General features: G+C 41.2%; 1 protein-coding gene and 1 pseudogene across 1 annotated transcript in view; both read left to right on the plus strand.

Annotated features, from left to right (window-relative positions):
• The first annotated feature begins 1,860 nt into the window (after positions 1 to 1,860).
• The window catches only part of Pank3 (pantothenate kinase 3), a 29,177-nt gene continuing 8,292 nt past the window's right edge, over positions 1,861 to 22,745 (plus strand). Inside the window, exons 1-5 of the mRNA XM_076578165.1 lie at positions 1,861 to 2,034; positions 12,573 to 12,925; positions 14,329 to 14,582; positions 16,994 to 17,170; positions 21,009 to 21,132. Of these exons, the coding sequence (XP_076434280.1) occupies positions 2,007 to 2,034; positions 12,573 to 12,925; positions 14,329 to 14,582; positions 16,994 to 17,170; positions 21,009 to 21,132 (936 nt within the window). The 5' untranslated portion in view covers positions 1,861 to 2,006. The remainder of the gene's footprint in view (positions 2,035 to 12,572; positions 12,926 to 14,328; positions 14,583 to 16,993; positions 17,171 to 21,008; positions 21,133 to 22,745) is intronic.
• On the plus strand, positions 2,201 to 5,342 carry LOC143274506 (PAT complex subunit Asterix pseudogene; annotated as a pseudogene).

Raw genomic sequence — 22,745 nt, forward strand, 5'->3', positions numbered from 1 at the left:
TGGTATGTGAAATCCACGGGAGGATGACAAGTGAATGTGGGAGAAGCCAGAACACTAGGGCTAACTTTGTTTTATATCCACCAGTTCTCAGTCATTAAACCAGATCTGCCAAACCCAAGTCACTCCCATGAGATCTCACCCAGTCCCGTGAGATGTAATGCAGTTTCTGGAGAAAGGCATTAATCCATTCCTCGGGGTTGGTGCCACCATTACTCAATCACTTCCCGAAGACCCCACCTTCTCACACTACTGCGTTGGGAAATGAAGGCTTAATGCAAGTTGTGGCTTAGAGCAGCCATACCCAGACCATAGCAGTCTGCAGAGACAGGACAGTAAAGCTCGCCGTTTAAAAGGCTTCTCGGAATGCTATCTTCCAGGGCCAACTCCCCGAAAGCACCTGAAGTACATCTCCAACCATTTCAGTGCCTGCTCTCAAACCAAACCCTGTCTTGTCAATCACTGAATTCTTCACCATCTAAGAGATAAAAGTGGAGGAGAGCCCAGGTCCTCGATACCATCTCTTCCCTTTCTGATGGACGATCTCAAACCACAAGAGGCACAGAGGGTGCCCTGGGTTTGTTCTAAGAACTGGTCTAACTCTCTTCTCTGAAAGTCACTTTCCTCTTTGTTAATGAGGAGCAGGCTAGAGAGATTCTGTGAGGAACTGGCAAAAAGCATGTGCTTTCAAGTTTTGTTTTATTTCTTTTAATTTTTTTTCCCCCGAGACAGGGCTTCTCTGTGTTGCCCTGGCTGTCCTGGAATCTGCTCTGTAGATCAGGCTGGCCTGGAGCTCACAGAGTTCTACCTGCCTCTGCCTCCCTGAGAGCTGGGATTAAAGGCGTGCGCCACCACCGCCCTGCAACTTTCGAGTGTTTTGACGGCCCGGTTCCTGCTGTATCTTCACAATATATAAAATTGCACGTGGCCGGGCGGTGGTGGCACACGCCTTTAATCCCACAGGCGGATCTCTGTGAGTTCGAGGCCAGCCTGGTCTAGAGAGCAAGCTCCAGGACAGGTACCAAAACTACACAGGGAAACCCTGTCTCCAAAAAATAAATAAATAAAAAGAAAAAGAAAATTAAAAAGAAAAAAAATTGCACTTGGCTCAGAAGGCCGCTGGATTGCAGTAAATAATACTCATGTAGTTAATGTGACCATCATTAGCGACATCACGCCAACCCCAGATTGTTGTTCAAAGTGTTCCTTCAGGGGGTTCCTGCCTTGAATGACTTTGGGTCATCAAACCAACGCACTCAGTGGTTCGGACCCTTGAATTGTGGGCACAATAACTATCAGGGGGGAAAGCTGAGACTGAGTGTGACAGCCATGACGGGGCCTATCGAGTTCACAGCCCCTCTCTTCTTTCTGGGGAGATCAGAGCCCGGGAATTGCCCGGGGCCGCCCACAGCCGCCACCATTGGCGGCCTCCTTGCTGGCGTGACTCAAGCCCCGCCCCCTTCCCGCTGGGACCACTCTGAGGCCATCTCCGGAAGCGGAGGGGGCCTAGAAAAGGGGGTCGCGAGGCATCCTGGGCTGTGTAGTCCGCCTTCGCCTCGGCCGCAGGAGAGTAGCGCCTCACGCCGCGGAGAACTACAACTCCTAGCAGCCTCGCGGAGAGCGGAGGCGAGGGGGCTCGGGTCACGTGGGCGCCGGGCCTGGGCGGGCTAGTGCTCAGTGCGGCGGCGGCGGCGGCTGTGGCGGCGGCGGCGGCTCGGGGGACCGGGGCCTTTTGTTTGGAGCGGCTGCGGGGGGCCACGGAGCGGAGAGGCCCGCGGCCTTCCCCAGCTCGCTGGGTCCCGGCCGCCCCTTGCGGGGTTGCGGGGCCGCCCCGTGGGCCGCCCGTCGCCTCCGGCACCGCCGCCCCGCCCTAGGCCCGCCCCGCCCGGCCTGAGGGGAGGAACCGGCCGGGCCTCGCCGCGCGGCCCAGCCAGCTCCGGAGTATTCTTCGCTGCTCTTCGCTGAGCTCTACACCCAAGGCTACCCTCCTCGCGCCTTAGGCCGACGCCATGAAGATCAAGGATGCCAAAAAACCCTGTAAGATGGGAGCCGGGACCCGCGGGTTGGGAAGGGGGGCCTCGGAGCCCCGGGCGGAGCGGCCTGCTTTAGGCTCGGGGTTGTTCTCCGGGCTCCCGCCAGGGAGGGAAGAGAGGGATCGCTGCAGCCCCGGGCTTGCTGGCGGCGGACTTCCCTACCCCCGTGCATGCCGGGCGAGCTTCTGCCGCCCCCCAGCCGGCCCTCTGCTCCTCTCCGTTTGCTCCTGCAGATCTGGGAGGTACACGGGAGGCTTTTTCACTCGGGCTCCCCCACACGGTATTCCAGCTGCCGGTCCCCTCTCCAAGTCAGGGCGAAAGGAGGTGGTCATGGCTGTCAGCTAGGGCTTGGTTGGTACCTCTCCATATTTTCTTCTGATTTCTGGATTTCCTGCTTGTGTCCTTGAAGTCCAGGTGGGTTCCTGGGAGTTGTCACTGTTGCAGTTGGACCTTTTCAACGCCTCGGGGTGTCATCTGCCCGTAGTTAAATTGCCTTGGCAGTTTAGAAAATCAGCTGGTTTGTGTTTGTTTTAGAAAGCAGATAAACAGGAAAGTTTAAAAAAAAAAAAGTATTTCAGCCACCCACTTCGAACTATGGTAAATACCTTGAGAGCTTTTTCTGTAATGGTGCATGCATATGCTGCAAAGGTTCTAACCCTGCAGTCCGAGAACACCTCGGGTTTCATAATCTTCCTTTTAAAAGCCTTTTATTTCTGCAGTTGGTTTATTTTTGTTGGTTCGGTCTTCGTGAATGTTGCTCTTTCACTCTCTACCGAGAACTAGGGATGTGGGGATCAGTGCTCCTGTCTTAACTTGAGGCGTTACAGTTTTTAGTGTTCCATGCTATCTTCCCAACTGCTGCAAGAGATCAACTGTGAAGTGGTTGCCTGATCCCATTAAGGGTTCCTAGAAACCTCACAGAAGCAGCTTCCAAAGCAGTCTAGAAACTGTTAACTTAGATGTGAATTTTTGTTGTTTAAAGATGAGGGAATTGAACTTCGCCTCAGTAACTTTTAGTACCCTCCCTGCAGTCTGCTCAAAGTGCAATGTTTCTATTCCACCTACAGGGCATAGTCTAAATACTTGAGGAACACAAGTTTGGGTCTTTTGTTTTTAAATTTTAGATTATCTGCCCATGAAATGCATTAACAATGATTTGTGTGTGTGTGAGTGCTAGTTCAAGAAGTCTGTCAACCAGGGTGTGGTGGTGTACACCTTTAATCCCAACGCTCCAGAGGTGAGCTCTCCCTCACAGTTCTGAGGCCAGCCTGCTTTACATAACGAGTTCCAGGTCAGCCGAGTTATGTGATGAGACCCAGTCTCAAAACACCAAAAAAAACGAAAAGGAAGTCATTGAAGCAGTGATGGTTTCATTTACATTTCCTCGATTAAACTAATGCACCCTAGGCCTGCATGGTAAAGCACATTTGTCATCCCAGCTCTTGTAACTCACACAAACTAGGGCATCTTAATGCAGTGATGGGAACACTTGACAGCTTCCTTCAGTGAACTCTTTTTCCAGGTGTTGCTGGGCGGTGGTGACTCACGCCTTTAATCCCAGCACTCAGGAGGCAGAATCAGGCAGATCTCTGAGTTTGAGTACTAGTTCCAGGACAGCCAGGGCTACACAAAAGAAACCTTTTTTTTTTTTTTTTTCTTTCGAGACAGGGTTTCTCTGTGTAGCTTTGCACCTTTTCCTGCAACTCACTCTGTAGACTAGGCTGGCCTCGAACTCAGATCCATCCCGAGTGCTGGGATTAAAGGTGTGCTCCACCACCACCTGGCTGAAACCTTGTCTTTTTAAAAACAAAACAAACAGAAAAAGAATCGCTTTCATCCTTAGTTGAATTATGTGTTAATTCATCTCCAAGAGAGAAGAAAAGTAAATGAGTCAGACTGTTCTCTCTCCCTTGGGGGACTTGACCTCTTTTTTTAATGCAATTTTAAAATTTTCGTTTTTTTTTTTTTTTTTTTTTTTTTGTTTTGGTTTTTTTTGAGAATTGTATACATGTATGCACTGTAAGTTGCTCATATTCAATGCCCACCTCACCTTCCCCATTTTTTTTTTTAAATTCTATTTCTGAGACAGGGTTTCTCCACATTCTACGCTGGCCTGGAACTTGAAGAGATCTGCCTGCCTTTGCCTCCCCAAAGTGCTTGGTTTAAAGGTGTGTGTCACCACAACAGGCCCACATGATTTCTTAAGCTTCAGGTTTTTCAGTTTGTTTTGCTTATATGTGTGCCATGTAACTGGATTAGTTAGGTGATGGTAAAAGGTGATAAATAAATTTAATGTGATACAGGTTTTGAGTCAGTGCCAACCAAGTAGTAAGGTACTTTAAATTTTTTTTTGAGCAGCATTTATGTATCATGTGCTTCTATATGTAATTTATTTGTAAATTTATTAAATATTAAGAATTGTCACTTCCAGTAAATAGTAAAATACATTAGGAGGTAATAGTTGCTAATGTAACTCCCATTAGAAATTAGGAATTTACTAAAGAAAACAAAAAAATACTCAAACCTTTCCCAGGGACTATTAATACTGAAGGTATGAAGATGAGTATTTTCTTATTTATTTTAATTTCATGTGCAGTGATGTTTTGCCTACATGTATGTCTGAGGGTGCTTGATTCCTGGAGCTGGAGTTAGACAGTTGTGAGCTGCCACGTGGGTGTTAGGGATTGAACCTGGGTCCTCTGGGAGAGCAGTCCTGTTCTTAACCACTGAGATACTTCTCCAGACCCAAGTGAAATTCTTTCATTCAAGCAGTGAAAGAGGTATGGTGTGGTCTTGGGTTCGTTGTGTCCACCAACAATATGTCCGACCCAACAAAGTGCTGAGGTATAAGCCTCCATCGAGTGCAACCCGACTCCTGACTATATGAATCTTCGGCATGATCTTGAGCATGTGCGGCCTCATGCTTAAGCTGAAGTGGTGTGTTTGGGTTGTCGTCTACTGTTCCTTTATCAGCTTTGCCAATTCCTGGAGTTCGGAGGACATTAGTGTCTGCTTAGGCAGATGATGAGTAGCTTCATGCTCTCAATTTCTGCCGTGGTGATGTCCTATCTACAGAATGATAGATAGCCCATGACGCTTCCCGTGGTGATGTCTACTGAGAAGGCTTGGATCCTGGACTCCTGTCCACCTTCTCTCTGGCCTAGCCTTTGACTGCCTCCAACCTGCCCTTAGCTGCTGTCTGTAAACTCTGGTCTCCCAGCTGAATGGAGGGAAGATGGCCCTTTCTTTGGGGTCCTGCTTCTGCTTTGACAAAAGGGGTAAACCCGCAGACTTCCCTTTTATCTCCCTCCCCTGGCCGCTGTTAGTAGAAACACTGTTCATGTTTCTTTTTTTTTTTTTTTCTTTTATTTATTTTATTTTACAATACTATTCAGTTCTACATAACAGACTGTTCATGTTTCTAAGTATTTGCTTGTTTTCTTGTTGAAACCAGTTGATAAAAAATTCCTACTCTGGGAAAAAAAAGAAAAATTCTTTTACTCATGAACTCCAAACACATCTGGAATTTATTAATGTATATGTTACCCATTTTAATATACTAGAGAATTCAACAGTTAATAATTAGATCAATTGCTAAATGATTCAAGAGTGGCTCATAATTGAAAGTTTGTCTTCTGTGTTCTTGTTGCCTCCTTCATGCCTTTTGAATGTGATTTAATTATGTATATGTGTGTGGGTTTGTGTATTGGAGTGCTGGCATCCGTGGGGCCAGAGGTGTCAGATCAGCTCGAGCTAAGGTTAAGACAGTTCTGAGCCACCTGAAGTGGGTGCTGGTAATCAAACTCCAGTCCTTTGGAAAAGCAATACCTGCTGTTAACAGATGAGTTATCTCTCCAGCCCCTGAATAGTTAGTGGTTATTTCTTGGCTTACGGAAATGAATTTCAGAACACTGCTGAGTTGAAAAGATCTCTGCAAAGTTGGGTATTGAGCGGGCTGGCAGGACAGCTTAGTGGCCCACAACCAGAGCTGTGTCCTTGGGACCAACGTGGTGGAGGGAGAACTTACTCTTCCCCTGGAGCTGGAATTATTGGCTATTCTAAGCTGCTAGACCTGGGTGCTGGGAAACAAACTCCCAAGAGCTGTTCATGTCCTTAACCACCTCTCAAAAGCCCTGTTTTTTATTTTTAATTTTATTTATTTATTGGTTTTTTGAGACAGGGTTTCTCTGTGTAGCTTTGCGCCTTTCCTGTCCTGTATCTCGCTATGTAGACCAGGCTGGCCTCGAACTCACAAAGATCGCCTGGCTCTGCCTCCCAAGTACTGGGATTAAAAGCGTGTACCACCACCGCCTGGCTTTTTTTTTTATTATTATTATTTTAATGATAGTTAAAACTTTTCTTTTACTTCAGAGTTCAAATAAACAGGGCTGATGGTAAGGTACAGAGGTAGGACCAACCATGTATCAACTATTCTACGAAGAGATTTTTGGTTACCTCCAGTACCTGTGTCTTTACCACTTAGCCAGAATATGCATTTTGGAATTGGCTATTCATAACTTAGAATAAAACAAACAAACAAAATCTTACTACTCAGTTACAGCTTTAGAAAAGTTGGTGGTTTCTTATTCTCCAGTATACACACCAGTACGTTTCAAATATAATTGCTTAGACACCAAGCTTCTACTGAAATGATTTTAAGAATAAGAAGTGTTAAATGCTAATTGGAAGTTCTTTTTCAAGAATGTCAATATTCTGGTATTTGTAAGTCTGTGAACAGGATTCTGGCTGATTTGAGCTTGCAGTTTGTACTCTGACATTTGTATGTGTGTTTTGACACCTATGTTTGACATGAACCTGAAAAGTCTGCAAAGGTTTGGGAAAGTAGCTCAAAGGTAGAGTGCCTAGTATGCACCAGGGTCCTGGATTTGCTTGAATTACCAAAACAAAAGGAGATTGGGAGAGAATATGCAAATACTGGCTTTTAGTGGAACTTGATTTTTGGTTGTTTGAGACAGGGTTTCTCTACGTAGCTTTGCACCTTTCCTGGAACTCTCACTCTAGCCCAGTCTGGCCTTGAACTCACAGAGATCCGCCTGCCTCTGCCTCTGAGTGCTAGGGTTAAAGGCGTGCGTCACCACTGCCTGGTTATTTTAATTTTTCAAGACAGAGTTTCTCTGTGTAACAGTCCTAGCTGTCTTGGAACTTGATTTGTAGACTAGGCTGGCATCTGCCTCCCAAGTGCTGGGATTAAAGCGCCACCACCACTGGGCTGATTTTGAATTTTGATAAGATGATTTCTGTTCTTCCAAACCTTGAAATCTAGAATCAAGCATGATTCAAATAGGAGAACTTCTTTTGGTTAGGTTAATACTAGAAAATTCTTTTTATCAGTCCTCACTAAAAATGTGTCATAATAACATAGTTTTTAAAAGAGTTAAAGCAATTCTGAGGAAAATATAGATTCCCATGATCAGTGTCCTCTACTCCCATTTTTTAACCTAGTACATATAGCTAGATCTGTGCTCACACCTGTAATCCCAACGCTCTGTTCAATCAGGATTGCTGCAAGTTAAAAGCCAACTGGGCCTATAGTAGTGAGTTCCAGGCCAGTCTGAGCTACAGTATAAGATCCAACCTCCAAAAAAAGGCCAAAAAACAAACCATGAAATGCAAAAGAATTTGTTCATACACTTGATATGTCTCCTGTCAGTATATTGCTTTGGAAGCATTAGTGGGGATTGGTCAAGAAAATGACCTGTAACTTTATACGTGACACTCCCCCCTCCCCTTAAGCAAGGCTATATAGACCATGAATGAATTTCTCAAAGAAATTCTAGATTTTATGAACTGTAAGCAGCTCTTGGTGATAACCACATTCTTTTTACCTAGAGGTATGTTTTATAAATGGCCAGCCATTTGTCTCAAGTGTCATTCATTTGATGTGGCCTTCTTGTTACTCACTTTTCCAATACTAAAAAGTTCAGTTTCCTGATTCTTTTAAGATTTATTTATTTATGTTGTATACAGTGTTCTGTCTGCATGTGTGCCTGCAGGCCAGAAGAGGGCACCAGATCTCATTACTGATGGTTTTGAACCATGTGGTTGCTGGGAATTGAACTCAGGACCTGGAAGAACAGCCAGTGCTATTAACCTCTGAGCCATCTCTCCTGCCCCAGTTTCCTGATTCTTTTTCTTACCCCTTTTCTTTTTTGAAACTGTCTACATATGTACCCCCGCCTACCTGGAACTCTATATAGACCAGGCTGGCCTCTGCCTTTGAAGTGCTAGGATTAAAGGTGTACACCACCATACTTGGTCATGAACTGTTTCTACAGAAGAAAATAGAGAATTACTTCTTTCTCTTTTCAAAATTACATGCAGAGAGCGAGAGAGATTGACTGACTCACTCTTACTTTGGTCTCAAGTAACTCAGGCTCACTTTGAACTCATGGTGTGTTGTCAAGGATGACAAGCCTGATCCTTTTGCCTCTACCTAGAGAGTGCTGAGATTACAGGTGTGCAGTACTGGCCAGTGCTTTCGGCAGCACTCTGCCAACTGAGCTGCATATGGGAGCCTACATGTGCCATATAAATAAATGGTGCCCACAGGCCAGAAGCAGGTGTCGGATTCCCTGGAGCTGGAGTTATTGGCACTTGTGAGCCACCTGGAATGGGTGCTGAGAACTGAACTCTAGTCCTAACACCTTGGAGTGAGGGCCCAGAAATCTGTAGGTTTCTTTCTTTTTTAAAAAAAAATTATTTTTATTTTATGTATATTGGTGTTTTCCCTGCATGTATATCTGTGTGAGAGTGTTATGTTAAATCCCCTGGAACAGGAGTTATAGACAGTTGTGAACTGCCATGTGGGCGCTGGGAATTGAATCTGGGCCCTCATGGAAGAGCAGCCAGTGCTCCTAACGGCTGAGCCATCTCACTAGCCCCCTGTAGTTTTCAAATAATGTCTAGATAATTTTGATTTTCAACTTGCCAGGCACCTTTAGTTTTTAAGTGCCTCTTTTTGTTTTTTTGTTTGTTTGTTTTGTCTGTTTTTGTTTTTGTTTGTTTTTGAGATAAGGTTTCTTTGTGTAGCCCTGGCTGTCCTAGAACTTGTTCTGTAGACTAGACTGGCCTTGAACTCAAATCCACCTTCTGCCACCCACCACCCTGCTTCTAAGTGCATTGTAAACTTAGAAAGCTTTCTGATGTTCAGCCAAACTATATACTTTCCTATGGAGAAAAGAAATGGTGCCTACCTATATTGTCTATAGAAATTATCTGTAGATTCAAGACTCAGTTTCTTTCCCTGGCATGCAAGGGCTTTTGTGCTTGACTCTGTATTTTCTCAGCTGAAGCCTTTCTCATATTTCCCTAACTATATTAGGGCTCTGCCTTTGGCTAGGCTAATTTTTTTTTTAAGCATTCTCCACATTCAAAGGAGTATCAGATTTTCTCCCCAGAGCCACATAGTCCAGTTAGCTGAGGTCCTAAACCTAAATATTACTCCTAGCCTAAATGCACTTGTTTTTTTATATAGGCAGATCAGTGTGGTTAATCATATGGACCAAAGAAACTTAACATGCTGAATGAGCAAAGAAGGATTTCATTTCATTTTAAAAACTGTATCAGTCCCTGTGTCCATAAGGCAGAGTGTGGGATCCCATGGAACTGCTGCATGATACAGCGGAACTCAGATCCTCTGGAAAAGTAACAAGTGCTTTTAATCACTGAGCCGTCTCCCTAGTCACCCAGAGTTTCAATTTAAGGAGATAGTTTTTCCATTGGTTACCTGATGTGATTATAGGCCAGTTTTTTTTTTTTTTTTTTTTTTGGTGGTGTTTGTATTTGGGGGGGGTTGGTTTTTTTGTTTTGTTTTTGTTTTGTTTTGAGATAAGGTTTCTCTGTGTAGCCCTAACCCACTTGTGTGTCTTTTTGTGTGTGCACGTGTGTTGTATGAGTGTAGGCAAGCACACATGGTAGTCCAATGTTAGTCCTTTTGCCCTCTACCTTGTTTTGTTTGAGACGTGTACTCTTCCTATTTCCCTTTGGCACTTGGCTTACAGGTGCTAACTAGATGTGTTGCTGTGTCCTGTGTCTGTCTTTTACATTCGTTTGGGGAGTTAATTGGCCACTGAGCCTTCTCCTTAGCCTATAGTTTTATTATATTAAAATCTTCATAGAAGGACTGCAGAGGGCCTGATTTCAATTCCCAGCACCCACGTGGCAGCTCCCAACCATCTATCTGCACCAGATATCTATCCTATTCTAACCTTGAGTACCAGGCACACACACAAAGGCAAACACTCATCGTACACATAAAATAAATAAAACTTTAAAAAACAAATAATTTTTAAATCCTAGTGCTACTGATGAGTTTAAATTCTTGTCACATAAGTCACATAAGCATTTAATGAGTGAATAGGTTTGCCTGTCAGATAAAGAATTAAAAGGTCTTGGGCAGTGTCTAAATATCATCTAATTTTTTAGAAAGTATACAAATAGCTGGGCAGCAATGGTGGTGAACACCTTTAATCCCAGCACTCGGGAGGCAGAGGCAGGTGGATCTCTCTGAGTTTGAGGCTAGCCTAGTCTACAAAGCCAGTTCCCGGACAGCCAAGGCTACATTGAAATCTTGTCTCAAAAAGGGGGGGGTGGGGTGGGCATTTAGCTCAGTGGTAGTGCTCAAGACCCTGGGTTTGGTCCTCAGCTCCAAAAAAAAAGTGTTGAGCCATCTCTACAGATCATTATATATTTTTTAGCCAAGTGGTGGTGGTGCATGCCTTTAATCCCAGCACTCAGGAGGCAGAGGCAGATGGATCTCTGAGTTTGAGGCCAGCCTGGGCTACAGAGTGAGTTCCAGGAAAGGTGCAAAGCTACACAGAGAAACCCTGTCTCGAAAAACCAAAAAAAAGGGGGGGGAGGGGAAGGTGGAGGGAGAGTACAAATACAACAGAAGGAAAAGATGAGTTACATAAGTCTTAGCCATTTGATATTAACTAAGTACAAGATTCAGATTAAATGAAGTTTGTGGCTAATTAACCATTCCAGTTTCTTCCCACAATTAACATGTTTTTTTTTATTATTATTATTTTTGTGATATATATTTTTTATTTTACAATACCATTCAGTTCTACATATCAGCCATGGGTTCCCCTATTCTCCCCCCTCCCACGCCCTCCCCTTACCCCCAGCCCACCCTCCATTCCCATCTCCTCCAGGACAAGTCCTCCCCCGAGGACTGTGATCGACTTGGTAGACTCAGTCCAGGGAGGTCCAGTCCCTTCCTCCCAGACTGAGCCAAGTGTCCCTGCATAAGTTCCTGGTTTCAAACAGCCAACTCATGGAATGAGCACAGGACTTGGTCCCACTGCCTAAATGCCTCCCAAACTGATCAAGCCAATCAACTGTCTCACCTATTCAGAGGGCCTGATCCAGCTGGGAGCCCCTCAGTCTTTGGTTCATAGTTCATGTGTTTCCATTCATTTGGCTATTTTTTTTTCAATAATTGAGTAAAACTGAAATTTATTATATGCCACAGTCGTCCTACGGACCTCCATGCTATATATATATAGCCTCTATGGTTCTATGGGTTGTGGTCTGATTGTTCATTTTATATCTAGAATCCACCAATGAGTGAGTACATACCATAACTGTCTTTCTGGGTTTGGGTTACCTCACTCAGGATGATATTTTCTAGTTCCATCCATTTGCCTGCAAATTTCATGCTTTCATTGTTTTTCCTCTGCTGAGTAGTACTCCATTGTGTATATGTACCACATTTTTTTCATCCATTCTTCCGTTGATGGGCATCTAGGTTGTTTCCAGGTTCTGGCTATTACAAATAGTGCTGCTATGAACATAGCTGAGCATGTATCTTTATGGTATGTATCAGCATTCTTTGGGTATATGCCCAAGAGTGGGATGGCTGGGTCTTGAGGTAGTTTGATTCCTAATTTTCTGAGAAACCGCCATACTGATTTCCATAGTGGTTGTACAAGTTTACATTCCCACCAACAGTGGAGGGGTGTTCCCTTTGCTCCACATCCTCTCCAACATTGGTTGTCATTGGTGTTTTTGATCTTAGCCATTCTGACAGGTGTAAGGTGGTATCTCAGAGTCATTTTGATTTGCATTTCTCTGATGATTAAGGATGTTGAGCATTTCTTTAAATGTCTTTCAGCCATTTGTAGTTCTTGTTTTGTGAATTCTCTGTTTAGCTCTTTAGCCCATTTTTTAATTGGACTGTTCAGTGCTTTGATGTCTAGTTTCTTGAGTTCTTTATATATTGTGGAGATCAATCCTCTGTCAGATGTGGGGTTGGTGAAGATCTTTTCCCAATCTGTTGGCTGTCTTTTTGTCTTATTGACTGTGTCTTTTGCCCTGCAAAAGCTTCTCAGTTTTGAGAGGTCCCATTTATTAATGGTTGTGCTCAGGGTCTGTGCTGTCGGTGTTTTATTTAGGAAATGGTCTCCAGTGCCAATGCGTTCAAGAGTGCTTCCTATCTTCTTTTCTATTAAGTTTAGTGTAACTGGATTTATGTTTAGGTCTTTGATCCACTTGTTTTTTTGTTTTTTTAATTCACAGCTTTCCCATGGTTTGGCATGGACATTGGGGGAACTCTGGTAAAGCTCTCATATTTTGAACCTATCGATATCACAGCAGAGGAAGAACAAGAGGAAGTTGAGAGCTTAAAAAGCATTCGGAAATATTTGACTTCTAACGTAGCATATGGATCAACTGGCATTCGGGATGTACACCTTGAACTGAAGGACTTAACGCTTTTTGGACGAAGAGGGAACTTGCACTTTATCAGATTTCCAACCCAGGACCTGCCTACTTTTATCCAAATGGGAAGAGATAAAAACTTCTCAACCTTACAAACGGTGCTGAGTGCTACAGGAGGCGGTGCTTACAAGTTTGAGAAAGATTTTCGCACAGTAGGTGTCTTACTTGAAAACCAAAAATTAATGAGAATATTCAATTTTAAATACAAGGCTGGGCTTCTAAGGCAGTGATTCTCAACCTTCCTAAAGCTGCAACCCTTTAATATGGTTCCTCATGCTGTGGTGACCCCCAACCATAAAATTATTTCATTGCTACTTCATAACTAATTTTGCTACTGTTATGAATAATAATGTAAATATCTGATACACTGGCTATCTGATATAATCCCTGTAAAAGGATCCTTCAACACCCCCCCCCCCAAAGGATTGGGACCCACAGGTTGAGAACTGCTGATCTAGGGTGCTCCTTAATTTCATTTTCCCTGAGGTATATGTGCGTGACTAGACTTTGACTTGGAGCATTTTTAACAACTTTATGTGCTGTCCACATTGCCCAGATTTCAGTGTGTTGATGGAATGTGGTAAGAGGAGACCCTGGTGAGATCTGCCTTACTTTTACTGTTTTACATTTGTTTTCCTTTTGTTGTTGGTGGGAGTTTCTTGTTTTTGGTTTTTGGAGACAGGGTTTCTTTATGTAGGCCAGGTTGTCCTCAAACTCGCTTGGCATTTTTGTTTTGTTTGTTTTTGTATTCATGTTAGCCATCTCCTGAAATCAGTTATGTTAGTATGTACCTCTTGTCCTTGAGGTTATAATGCATATGGCAAGAGAACTTTTGAAGGGATACTGTGTTTCTATATTTGGAGTTTTATCATATGTAATTCAGTATTTTGGAATGTTGGCCTAGCAAATTAACATATACATTAAAACTATGTGAGCAATACTTTATGTTTGTGGTCATTGATAGGTAGAATTAATGTGTGTCAGAATAGTCAAAAATAACTCAGGTGGGATGATTTTTTTAAAATTTGAATATCTGTCCTGTGCACAACAAATGTCTGCCATGCCATAGCCACCCTGTCCACTAAATTTCTTTTTCTTCTTTTAATTTTGAGGTGGATGTTTTTATTTTTTGTACATGGGTATTTTGCCTGCATGTAAGTCCGTACACTTATGTGCATGTCTAGTGACTAAGATGGTCAGAAGAAAGTACTAGAGTTCCTGGAACTGGAGTTGCCATGTGGGTACTGGAATTGAACTCTAGTGTCTAGAAGAGCAGTCAGTGCTCTTCTGTCCCCTAAATGTTACTTTGACCCCTGCCTCTTCTTCATCCACTGAAATCTAAAGTACCCAGAGGAAATGCTGCCTTCCTTCACTGAGAACTGGTGGATTAAGTGAAATCCTTGATAGATTTTGACCCTAAACAAACAAAACAAAACCTGCAGTGCCTTAAATAATACTGAAGTTTTATAAAATCTATGAAAACTAATACAATAATTAACCCAAGTATATTTGTTTGACCTTTTAAAAATTCTGATTTTTTGCTTTTTTCTTCTAGATTGGAAACCTCCACCTGCACAAACTGGATGAACTTGACTGCCTTGTAAAGGGCTTGCTGTATATAGATTCTGTCAGTTTCAATGGGCAAGCAGAATGCTATTATTTTGCTAATGCCTCAGAACCTGAACGATGCCAAAAGATGCCTTTTAACCTGGATGATCCTTATCCACTGCTGGTAGTGAATATTGGCTCAGGAGTCAGTATTTTAGCAGTTCATTCCAAAGACAACTATAAAAGAGTGACTGGGACAAGGTAGTAATTTTTTTGGTCTGATTACACTATTTGTTCAACAAAAGTTCTAGCGTGTATTTTGTTTTTTTTTATCTTTCTGTCTGTTTATTTTTGGTGATAGAGATCAAACATAGGCCTCATACTGTTGCTAGGCAAGTATGCTGCACTGAATTGGGTCCCCAGTTGCATCAGTACGTTGCTAGTTCGCTAATTCTACCAGAAAAATAATACATATTTGTGCAACTGCAAAAATATATAGGGGGCTGGAGAGATGGCTCAGTAGTTAGGAGCCCTTGCTATTTATTGCAGAAGACCCACATTCAGTTCAACACCCACAGGGCAGCTCACAGCCATCTTTAAGTCCAGTTCTAGAGGTTGTAGCCGTTGCTGGCACTAGCCACACACATGGTGCTACATACATGCAAACAAAACACTCAAACACATAAAAGTAATGTCTTTAAAAAGAATATAGATGTGTAAATTAAAATGTTGCAGATCTCTTTTGTAAGATGTTTGTGTAATGACTTAAAACAAGTCCCTAAGTATTTTTTAATGGTCATCATCAGTTGGCATCAGAATTTCCATAATGATGAATTAATTTTTGTGTAGAATAATTCCACTGTTTTTTCCTAGTTTAACAGTTGCTAGCAGTGGCAGTCAGCATTCTGTTGACTTCAGAACTATAGTATCTGTTTATATTTTGTTTAATTTCTACAGCATTTTTTTTCTGTTTTTATATTTAAGCATAAAACTTGCCCAGTACTTTATAGATTTGCATTTAAACTACAGTATCAGACAGAGTAGTTAATTATTTTGAATTTATTTTCATATATATGTATGGACACATAAGTGCAGGTGTCCATAGAGGCCAAAAGGTGTTAGATCCCTGAAAACTGAGTACAGGTAGTTGTGAGCTGCCAGTTGGTGATGGTGGGAACTGAATCCAGGTCCTCTACAAGAGCAGTTAACCTTTGAGCCACCTCTCTAACGCTGTAGTTAATTTTTAGGATGAATTTAATGATAACTCCTTATAGAATAAATTAATATTCTCAAGTAGACCATAACTTTTTAATAACCTGAAATATGAATGTGAATTGTTTTTACAAGACTTAATTCTCTTACATATTTCATCAACGTTTAAGAATAGGTAGCAATGCCTGTTCAACTATGGGAGCAAAAATTTTGAAATAATTTAGGTAGGTTTATGGGGGGGTAATTTTAAAGCAATACTCCTGTTGAAATATTTAAATGCATTAGTACTCTAATAGTGATTGGTACTCTAGAAGCCCACTTTTGTACTGTCATTAACCAAAGACTATACAAAACATTCTTGTTTTGATTAACTACAAAAAATAGAAAGAAAAAAAAAAAAGCCAGGTGGTGGTGGTGGCGGCGGCGGCGGCGCATGCCTTTAATCCCAGCACTTGGAAGCAGAGACAGGCGGATCTCTGAGTTCAAGGCCAGCCTGGTCTCCAAAGTGAGTTCCAGGAAAGGTGCAAAGCTACACAGAGAAACCCTGTCTTGAAAAACCAAAAAAAAAAAAAAAAAAAATTTAGGTGATTCTACCAAAGAATTTACATTTAAAGACTAGAGTCACACAATTACATTTCATGGACATATCCAAAATCATATGGGAATAGTACGAATAAATTTGTCGTTAATGTGATGATCAGCTGGATATCCTTCCTTCCTTTCTTCCTCTAAGTATTGGTCTGGTTCAAGTTAGATGTTCATATATCGTAACTGAATTGATTTCAACCTAATTGGGCAACTAAATAAGCCTTTCATGAAGTCATTTCTTGGGAATTTAAAGCACAGATTTCCCTCTTTGTGTGGTATTTTTAGGACATAGACATCCTTTTTGAGTCTTTTTGTGTTGGACAGACTGACCCAGAACTCAGGGTCTTGCTTGTCTCAGCTTCTCTAGTGCTGACAATTTTGGCATGCATTATCTCACCAACCTATTATTAGTGTTCCTTTATTTATTTGGTGGTTTTTTGTTTGTTTTGTTTTTCGAGACAGGGTTTCTTTGTTTAGTTTCGGAACCTGTCCTGAATCTCACTCTGTAGAGCAGGCTGGCCTCAAACTCACAGATCCACCTTGCTCTGCCTCCCTAGTCCTGGGATTAAAGGAGTGCACCGCCACCGCCAGCTTAATGTTTGTTTTAGTGAGCACACAGCAGTATATTTTTAGCAATTACAAAGTATAAACTATTAGATTCCAGGTGGGGTTTTTGACCCCAGCAGACTTAGCCTTTGAGATGACAGATTTGATTTTATTTGTAGTTTTTCTTGTCTTTTATTATGTTGATATTTAGCAGTTACCATGTTTTCCCTTTGTTTATTCAATAAATAAATGTGTCTTTTTACTTTGGGAAAGAAAATAACATGTAAATGCAATTTAACAAGATTGTCTTACTTTATTTTATCTAGCCTTGGAGGAGGTACATTTCTTGGTTTATGCAGCTTATTGACTGGCTGTGAAAGTTTTGAAGAGGCTCTTGAAATGGCATCCAAAGGTGACAGCACCCAAGCTGATAGGCTGGTCCGAGATATATATGGAGGAGATTATGAAAGATTTGGTCTGCCAGGCTGGGCTGTGGCATCCAGGTAAGTCAAGTTGTCTATTTAGTTTTTTGAAAATAGTAAGTCATGGGGTTTAAGGGTGATTTCTTTGTTTAGAGTCCAAGTTTTGAACATTGAAGTAGTTTAAAAATAAAATAATCAAGCCGGGTGGTAGTGTTGCATGCATTAATCCCAGCACTTGGGATACAGGTGGATCTCTTGAATTTGAGGTTAGCCTGATCTACAGAGTAAGTTCTAGGACAGTCAGCACAGAGAAACCCTGTCTTGAAAACAAACAAATAAATAAATTCATTATGAAGTTTATTCTGTAGAAAAAAAATTGCCTTGTAGTGGTGATATTCTCAGTGGAGGAGCATTTGCCTAGTATGCCCAAGGCCAGGGTTTGATTCCCTGCACTGCATTAAAAAAAAAAAAAAAAAAAAAAAAAAACTTCTCAGCTGGCCATGGTGGCACATGCCTTTAATCCCATCATTTAGGAGGCAGCGGCAGGTGGAGTTTGAAGCCAACCAGTTCTACAAAAGGAGTTTCAGGTCAGTCAGGGCCATGCCGTGATACACTGTCAAAAAACAAAAACAGGAAAACAAACATCTTATTCTGAAGCACCTATCTCCTATTGCTATATGGAAATACAAATCATATCCTATAGTGTAGATGTATCCAACCATCTTATTAAATAAGAAACACAGAACCAATGTATAAGAGAAAGCCAAGAGGTCAGAGCTCAGAGCTAAAATCTCACCCTTCCTCCTGCGGTGGTCCCAGCTTCCCGAAAAGAGAGCTACTTCCCTGTGTATAAGTTGTTTCATAGTCATTCTGCCTTCTCATTGGTTGTAAACCCAAACACGTGACTGCCTCGTCACTGTCTGTATGTATAGCCCCCCAGGTCTTAAATGCATATGTCTCCAGTGCTGGCTGTATCCCTGAACACACAGATCTATGGGGTTAAAGGCGTGCGCCACCACCGCCACACTCTGTCTATGGCTCTAATAGCTCTGACCCCCGGGCAACTTTATTTATTAATATACAATCAAAATCACATTTCAGTACAATTAGAATACCTCTGCTTATCCAAAAACTTGGGGCACTATATAGCATATAGTATACATACTCTAAAATAGTCACACATCCTAGAAATCTTTACACGTTGTTCATGTTGTCATGTCTATACCTTACATTTCCAAAGGTAAAGCACAAATGCTTTTTACAGTTTTGTTTAGCATACCCTCCAAATGGTGGCTTTTCATCTAACACACCAAGTAAAAGTATTTCCCTACAGTTGAACTAGTATGCTGTAAAACATTTGAGTTTTTGCTAATCTGATAGAGAAGCAGCATTTTAGTGTAATTTTATTTGCATTTCTTTTACCAACACTGAGGCTAAGAACCTTACATAGTATGCTGTTAGTAATTATTGATCTGGGTTTTTTGTTGGCTTGTTATGCAGTTGAATTTAATCAGTCCTTTCTTTAATGGCTTCTGGATATTGATTCATAGTAAGTCTGCCACATTCTAAATATATAAAGGAATTGATCTGTATTTTCTTTCTTTTGGTACTTTATAATGTATTACTTTTATACCTCAGTCTTTGCTATGATATAAACAAACATGATTTATAATTTTTCTTACAGCTTTATGTGAGAGATAGATACAGTTTTAGTTTTTCAACTTTTTTCACAAGGACCTAACATCTATTATTTTTTTCCACTGATTAGAGATGAATTCATCATGCACTAGTGTTTTGCTTTGTTATTGTTTTTTATTCTGGATGTACCATTGCTACATTCTCTTAAAGCTATAGAAGATAAAAGTATGCTTACTTATTTTTTGTGATCATTAAATTTCTTTATTAACTTAGGGAAATGACATCCTTGGGCCAGTAAGATGACTCAGTGTGTAAGGGTGTCTGCTGCCTTGCTTGTCTACCTGAGATTGAGCCCAAGAACCTACTGAGTAAAAGGAGAGAACTAACTCCTGCAGATTGTCTTCTGACCTCAGTGTGTGTGCACACAGAGAGGGAGAGATTAACTAAATGTTTGAAAATGGTATCTTTATGATATGTTATCTTTCTGTTACAAAACTTAATCTGTTTAAGGCACTTTTGTACCTTTCAGACATTTAGAAAGATGTCTATATATTTATATTAAATTTTTCCTAAACAATTTAAAATTTTGTTAGCCTATTATTTTACACATAATGGGATTCATTATGGCATTTTCATTTGTAAATATAATTTTTGTTTTTGTGTTTTCAAGGCAGCATTTCTCTGTGTATTCCTGGCTGTCCTGGGACTCACTTTTTTTTTTTTTTTTTTGGTTTTTCGAGACAGGGTTTCTCTGCGTAGCTTTGCGCCTTTCCTGGGACTCACTTGGTAGCCCAGGCTGGCCTCGAATTCACAGAGATCCGCCTGGCTCTGCCTCCCGAGTGCTGGGATTAAAGGCGTGTGCCACCACCGCCCGGCCTCCTGGGACTCACTTTTAAAGGCATGCACCACCACCGCCTGCTAATCTAATTTATTTTTATGATGTTCACCCCTATTACTCTCCTGTCTCCCTCCCACTCTTGATGATCCTCTTCTAAGTGGCTAGTCAGTCCCCTTCTCCTTTTTGGGTTTCTTTTCATGACCTAATGAGTTGCTCATCGGTACTTTGGCAACATAGCAGTGGCTGTGTAACTGAAGAAAATGTCATTCTCCTGCCCCATCAACTTTTTAACTGCCTTCAGATCCTCAAGGAGGGGTAGAGCTTCATGTATTCACTCCCTGTATTCCTAAATATTTTTGTTTATATGTGATTTCCATTATGTTGTGATTGGCTGTTGCTTGTCAGGGGATCCATTGCCCTCTAGAAGTAGTAGTGGAATTTGCCTCCTTAGCACATCTCTGCATTCTCACAGAGACCCTTCATTCTTCATATTTGATATCACTTGTCATTTCAGACATGTTTCATTATTTTTGTGTGGCATTAATCTTGGTCATTAACCTTGGTTGCTTCTGTCTAGAATATTTCTTCTCTTTTTCTCTTAAACTAGTTAAATTAATTTTTACTGTGGAAAGCCTTTGTTCTGAACTTTTTCTTCTTATCACAAAAATGAAGTCTTTATTCTTTCTTGCTCCCTGTGATTTGGTTTGTCTGTTGTCTTGTTACACTTGGTGTCTCTGTGGCTCTCCTCCATGTGGTCTGCATTGTCCATAGGGTAGCCTCAACAAGGTGGACACAACAGGCACTTGGAATGTAGTTAGTTAATGCATGCCACATGGTCAAAGAGCTTGACTTTTTAGTAAGATGACCAATCCTAGTTCATTTCACCTTTATTTTGGCCTTTTCAAATGTGACTTATAGATAATGTATCGTGTGGCACGTATTTCTATTGGACAGTGCTGCCCTAGCCATTATACTGCTTCAGGTACCTTTGCGTCAGCATAATGCTTCGTCTGTCATGAAAGCTTGTGTTATTGAATGAAAAGGATTTGACATTAGAGCTGAAATCATCTTTAACAATATTTTGACTTTAAAAAGTTTCTGCTTTTTTCTTGGCTTCCTAAGAAAATAATCTTAATTTTCTTGTGTTGTATTTGGTTTTAATATGTAGATATAATGAAAATCTTTGCTTCCTAGTAATGAAGAAGTCTGCTTTTTTTTTTTTTTTTTTTTTACTTTTAATTCTTTTTAAAATGCTGCATATTCCTTATGGATTTTTGTTTTGAGCTGATTCCTATGTGCTCATGCTCTTTGGCCCTAACTGTATAGAGCTAGTATAGATATATAAGTTAATGTGTGAGTTATTAATTATTGCCAGTAGATTTGACTTGTCTGTTTCTCTCTCTCTTTTTTTTTTTTTTTTTTTTTTTTTTTTTTTTTTTGCAGTTTTGGGAATATGATTTATAAGGAGAAGCGAGAAACTGTTAGTAAAGAGGATCTGGCGAGAGCTACTTTAGTTACTATCACCAATAACATTGGTTCTGTGGCACGAATGTGTGCTGTTAATGAGGTAAGAATACATCCAAGAACTTTTAATTATACAGAATACATCTGGGTACAGTGGTATATGCCTTTAATCCCAGGGCTCAGGAGGCAGAGCTCTATGAGTTTGAGGCTAATCTACCTAGCTAGTTCCAGGCCTTTGGGGTTATATAGAGAAACCTTATCTTTTTGTTCTATTTTTAAATAAAAATAAATTGATTCCTGTGCATCTGACAGAACCCCTTATTTTCCATTGAGGCCTCTCAGATTGAGATCCATTTCTTTACACTCTCAAATGGATAAAATATCTTGTTTACCTAGTTTACCAAAGAATTGTTTTTATTTTATTTTATTTTTTTTTTAAATGAGAAATACAGCACTCGGAGCAGAACAGGGCAGATCTCTTTGAGTTCAAGGGCAGCCTGGGCTACAAAGAGAGTTCCAGGCCAGCTAGGGCTACACGGTCAGCTTCTGCTTCAAAATAACCAATAAAAAGAAAGAAATACAACAAATATGCAAGCCCTTTGGTGTTCAGTCCCCAGCCCTATAAAATAAAAAGAACCAACTTGGGGCCAGACAGGACAAATAAGTATTTATTCTCAAAATGTCTTCAGAAATGAATACACAGTCTAAATCTAAATGGGAGTGAAATATAAGTGTAAAACATTTTGAGATAACTATTGTGGAGTCTTTGTTTATAATGAATGGAGTATTCAATTAGTGAGATACTTGGAAATTTTCTTACTGCCCTCGGCTTCTTTACAGTGCTGCCTTGTTGCATATGGATCAAGCAGCATTGTACAGGGCTATGAAGGCATTGAGACTTGTTCTTCACATGCTGTCTGAGTAATGTGTCTTGCTTGCCTTAAGAAAAATATGGAGGGTTGGGGAAATGGTTCAGTGACTGCTGTGCAGAGGACCTGAATTTGAATCCCTAGCGCCCATGTAAGAATCCAGATGTGGCTTTGCGCCTATAACCCCAACAGGAATGAACAAGGAGACAGGAGGATCCCTGGGGCTTGCTATCAGTAGCAAAACTCTTACTCTTCAACCTAAACTATTGTTTTTTAACTTTACGTGCATAGATATTTTACCTGCACGTGTGTCTGCACCATTTACATGCAGTGCCTGTGGAGGACAGAAGAAATCATTGGATTTCCTGGGACTATTACATGTGGTTGTGAACAGCTAAGGTGGTGCTGGGAACAGAACCCTAGTTCTCTGGAAGATCAGCTTGTGCTCCTAACCACTGAGCCATCTCTCCAGCACACAAACTATGTTTTAGTTAATGTATGCCTCCTGTTCCGCTGCCTCCATATCTTCCTCTTTCTCAGCTTTTATGTTATTCACCCTTCATGCTCCCCTTACCCAATCATTGTTACTGTCCAACTCTGTGGAGGGACCAGGTTGCATTGCATGGTACATGTTTACAACATAACTAGATACTACTTTTTACATCAATGTTAGGTTTGCAGTAAAACTGAAATAGGAAAGTACAGGCTGTTGTCACATCTTCCACACATGCACACAGATTCTCTGATTCAGCATACTCTGGATCTTGGTTTATTTAGCTATAGTCCAAGAAGATGTAGGACATGACATCGGCACTAAAGTCCACAGTTCATATTTGACATTAGAGTT

The sequence above is a fragment of the Peromyscus maniculatus genome, chromosome 8 (assembly GCF_049852395.1).
Source record: "Peromyscus maniculatus bairdii isolate BWxNUB_F1_BW_parent chromosome 8, HU_Pman_BW_mat_3.1, whole genome shotgun sequence".
Lineage (NCBI taxonomy): Eukaryota > Metazoa > Chordata > Mammalia > Rodentia > Cricetidae > Peromyscus > Peromyscus maniculatus.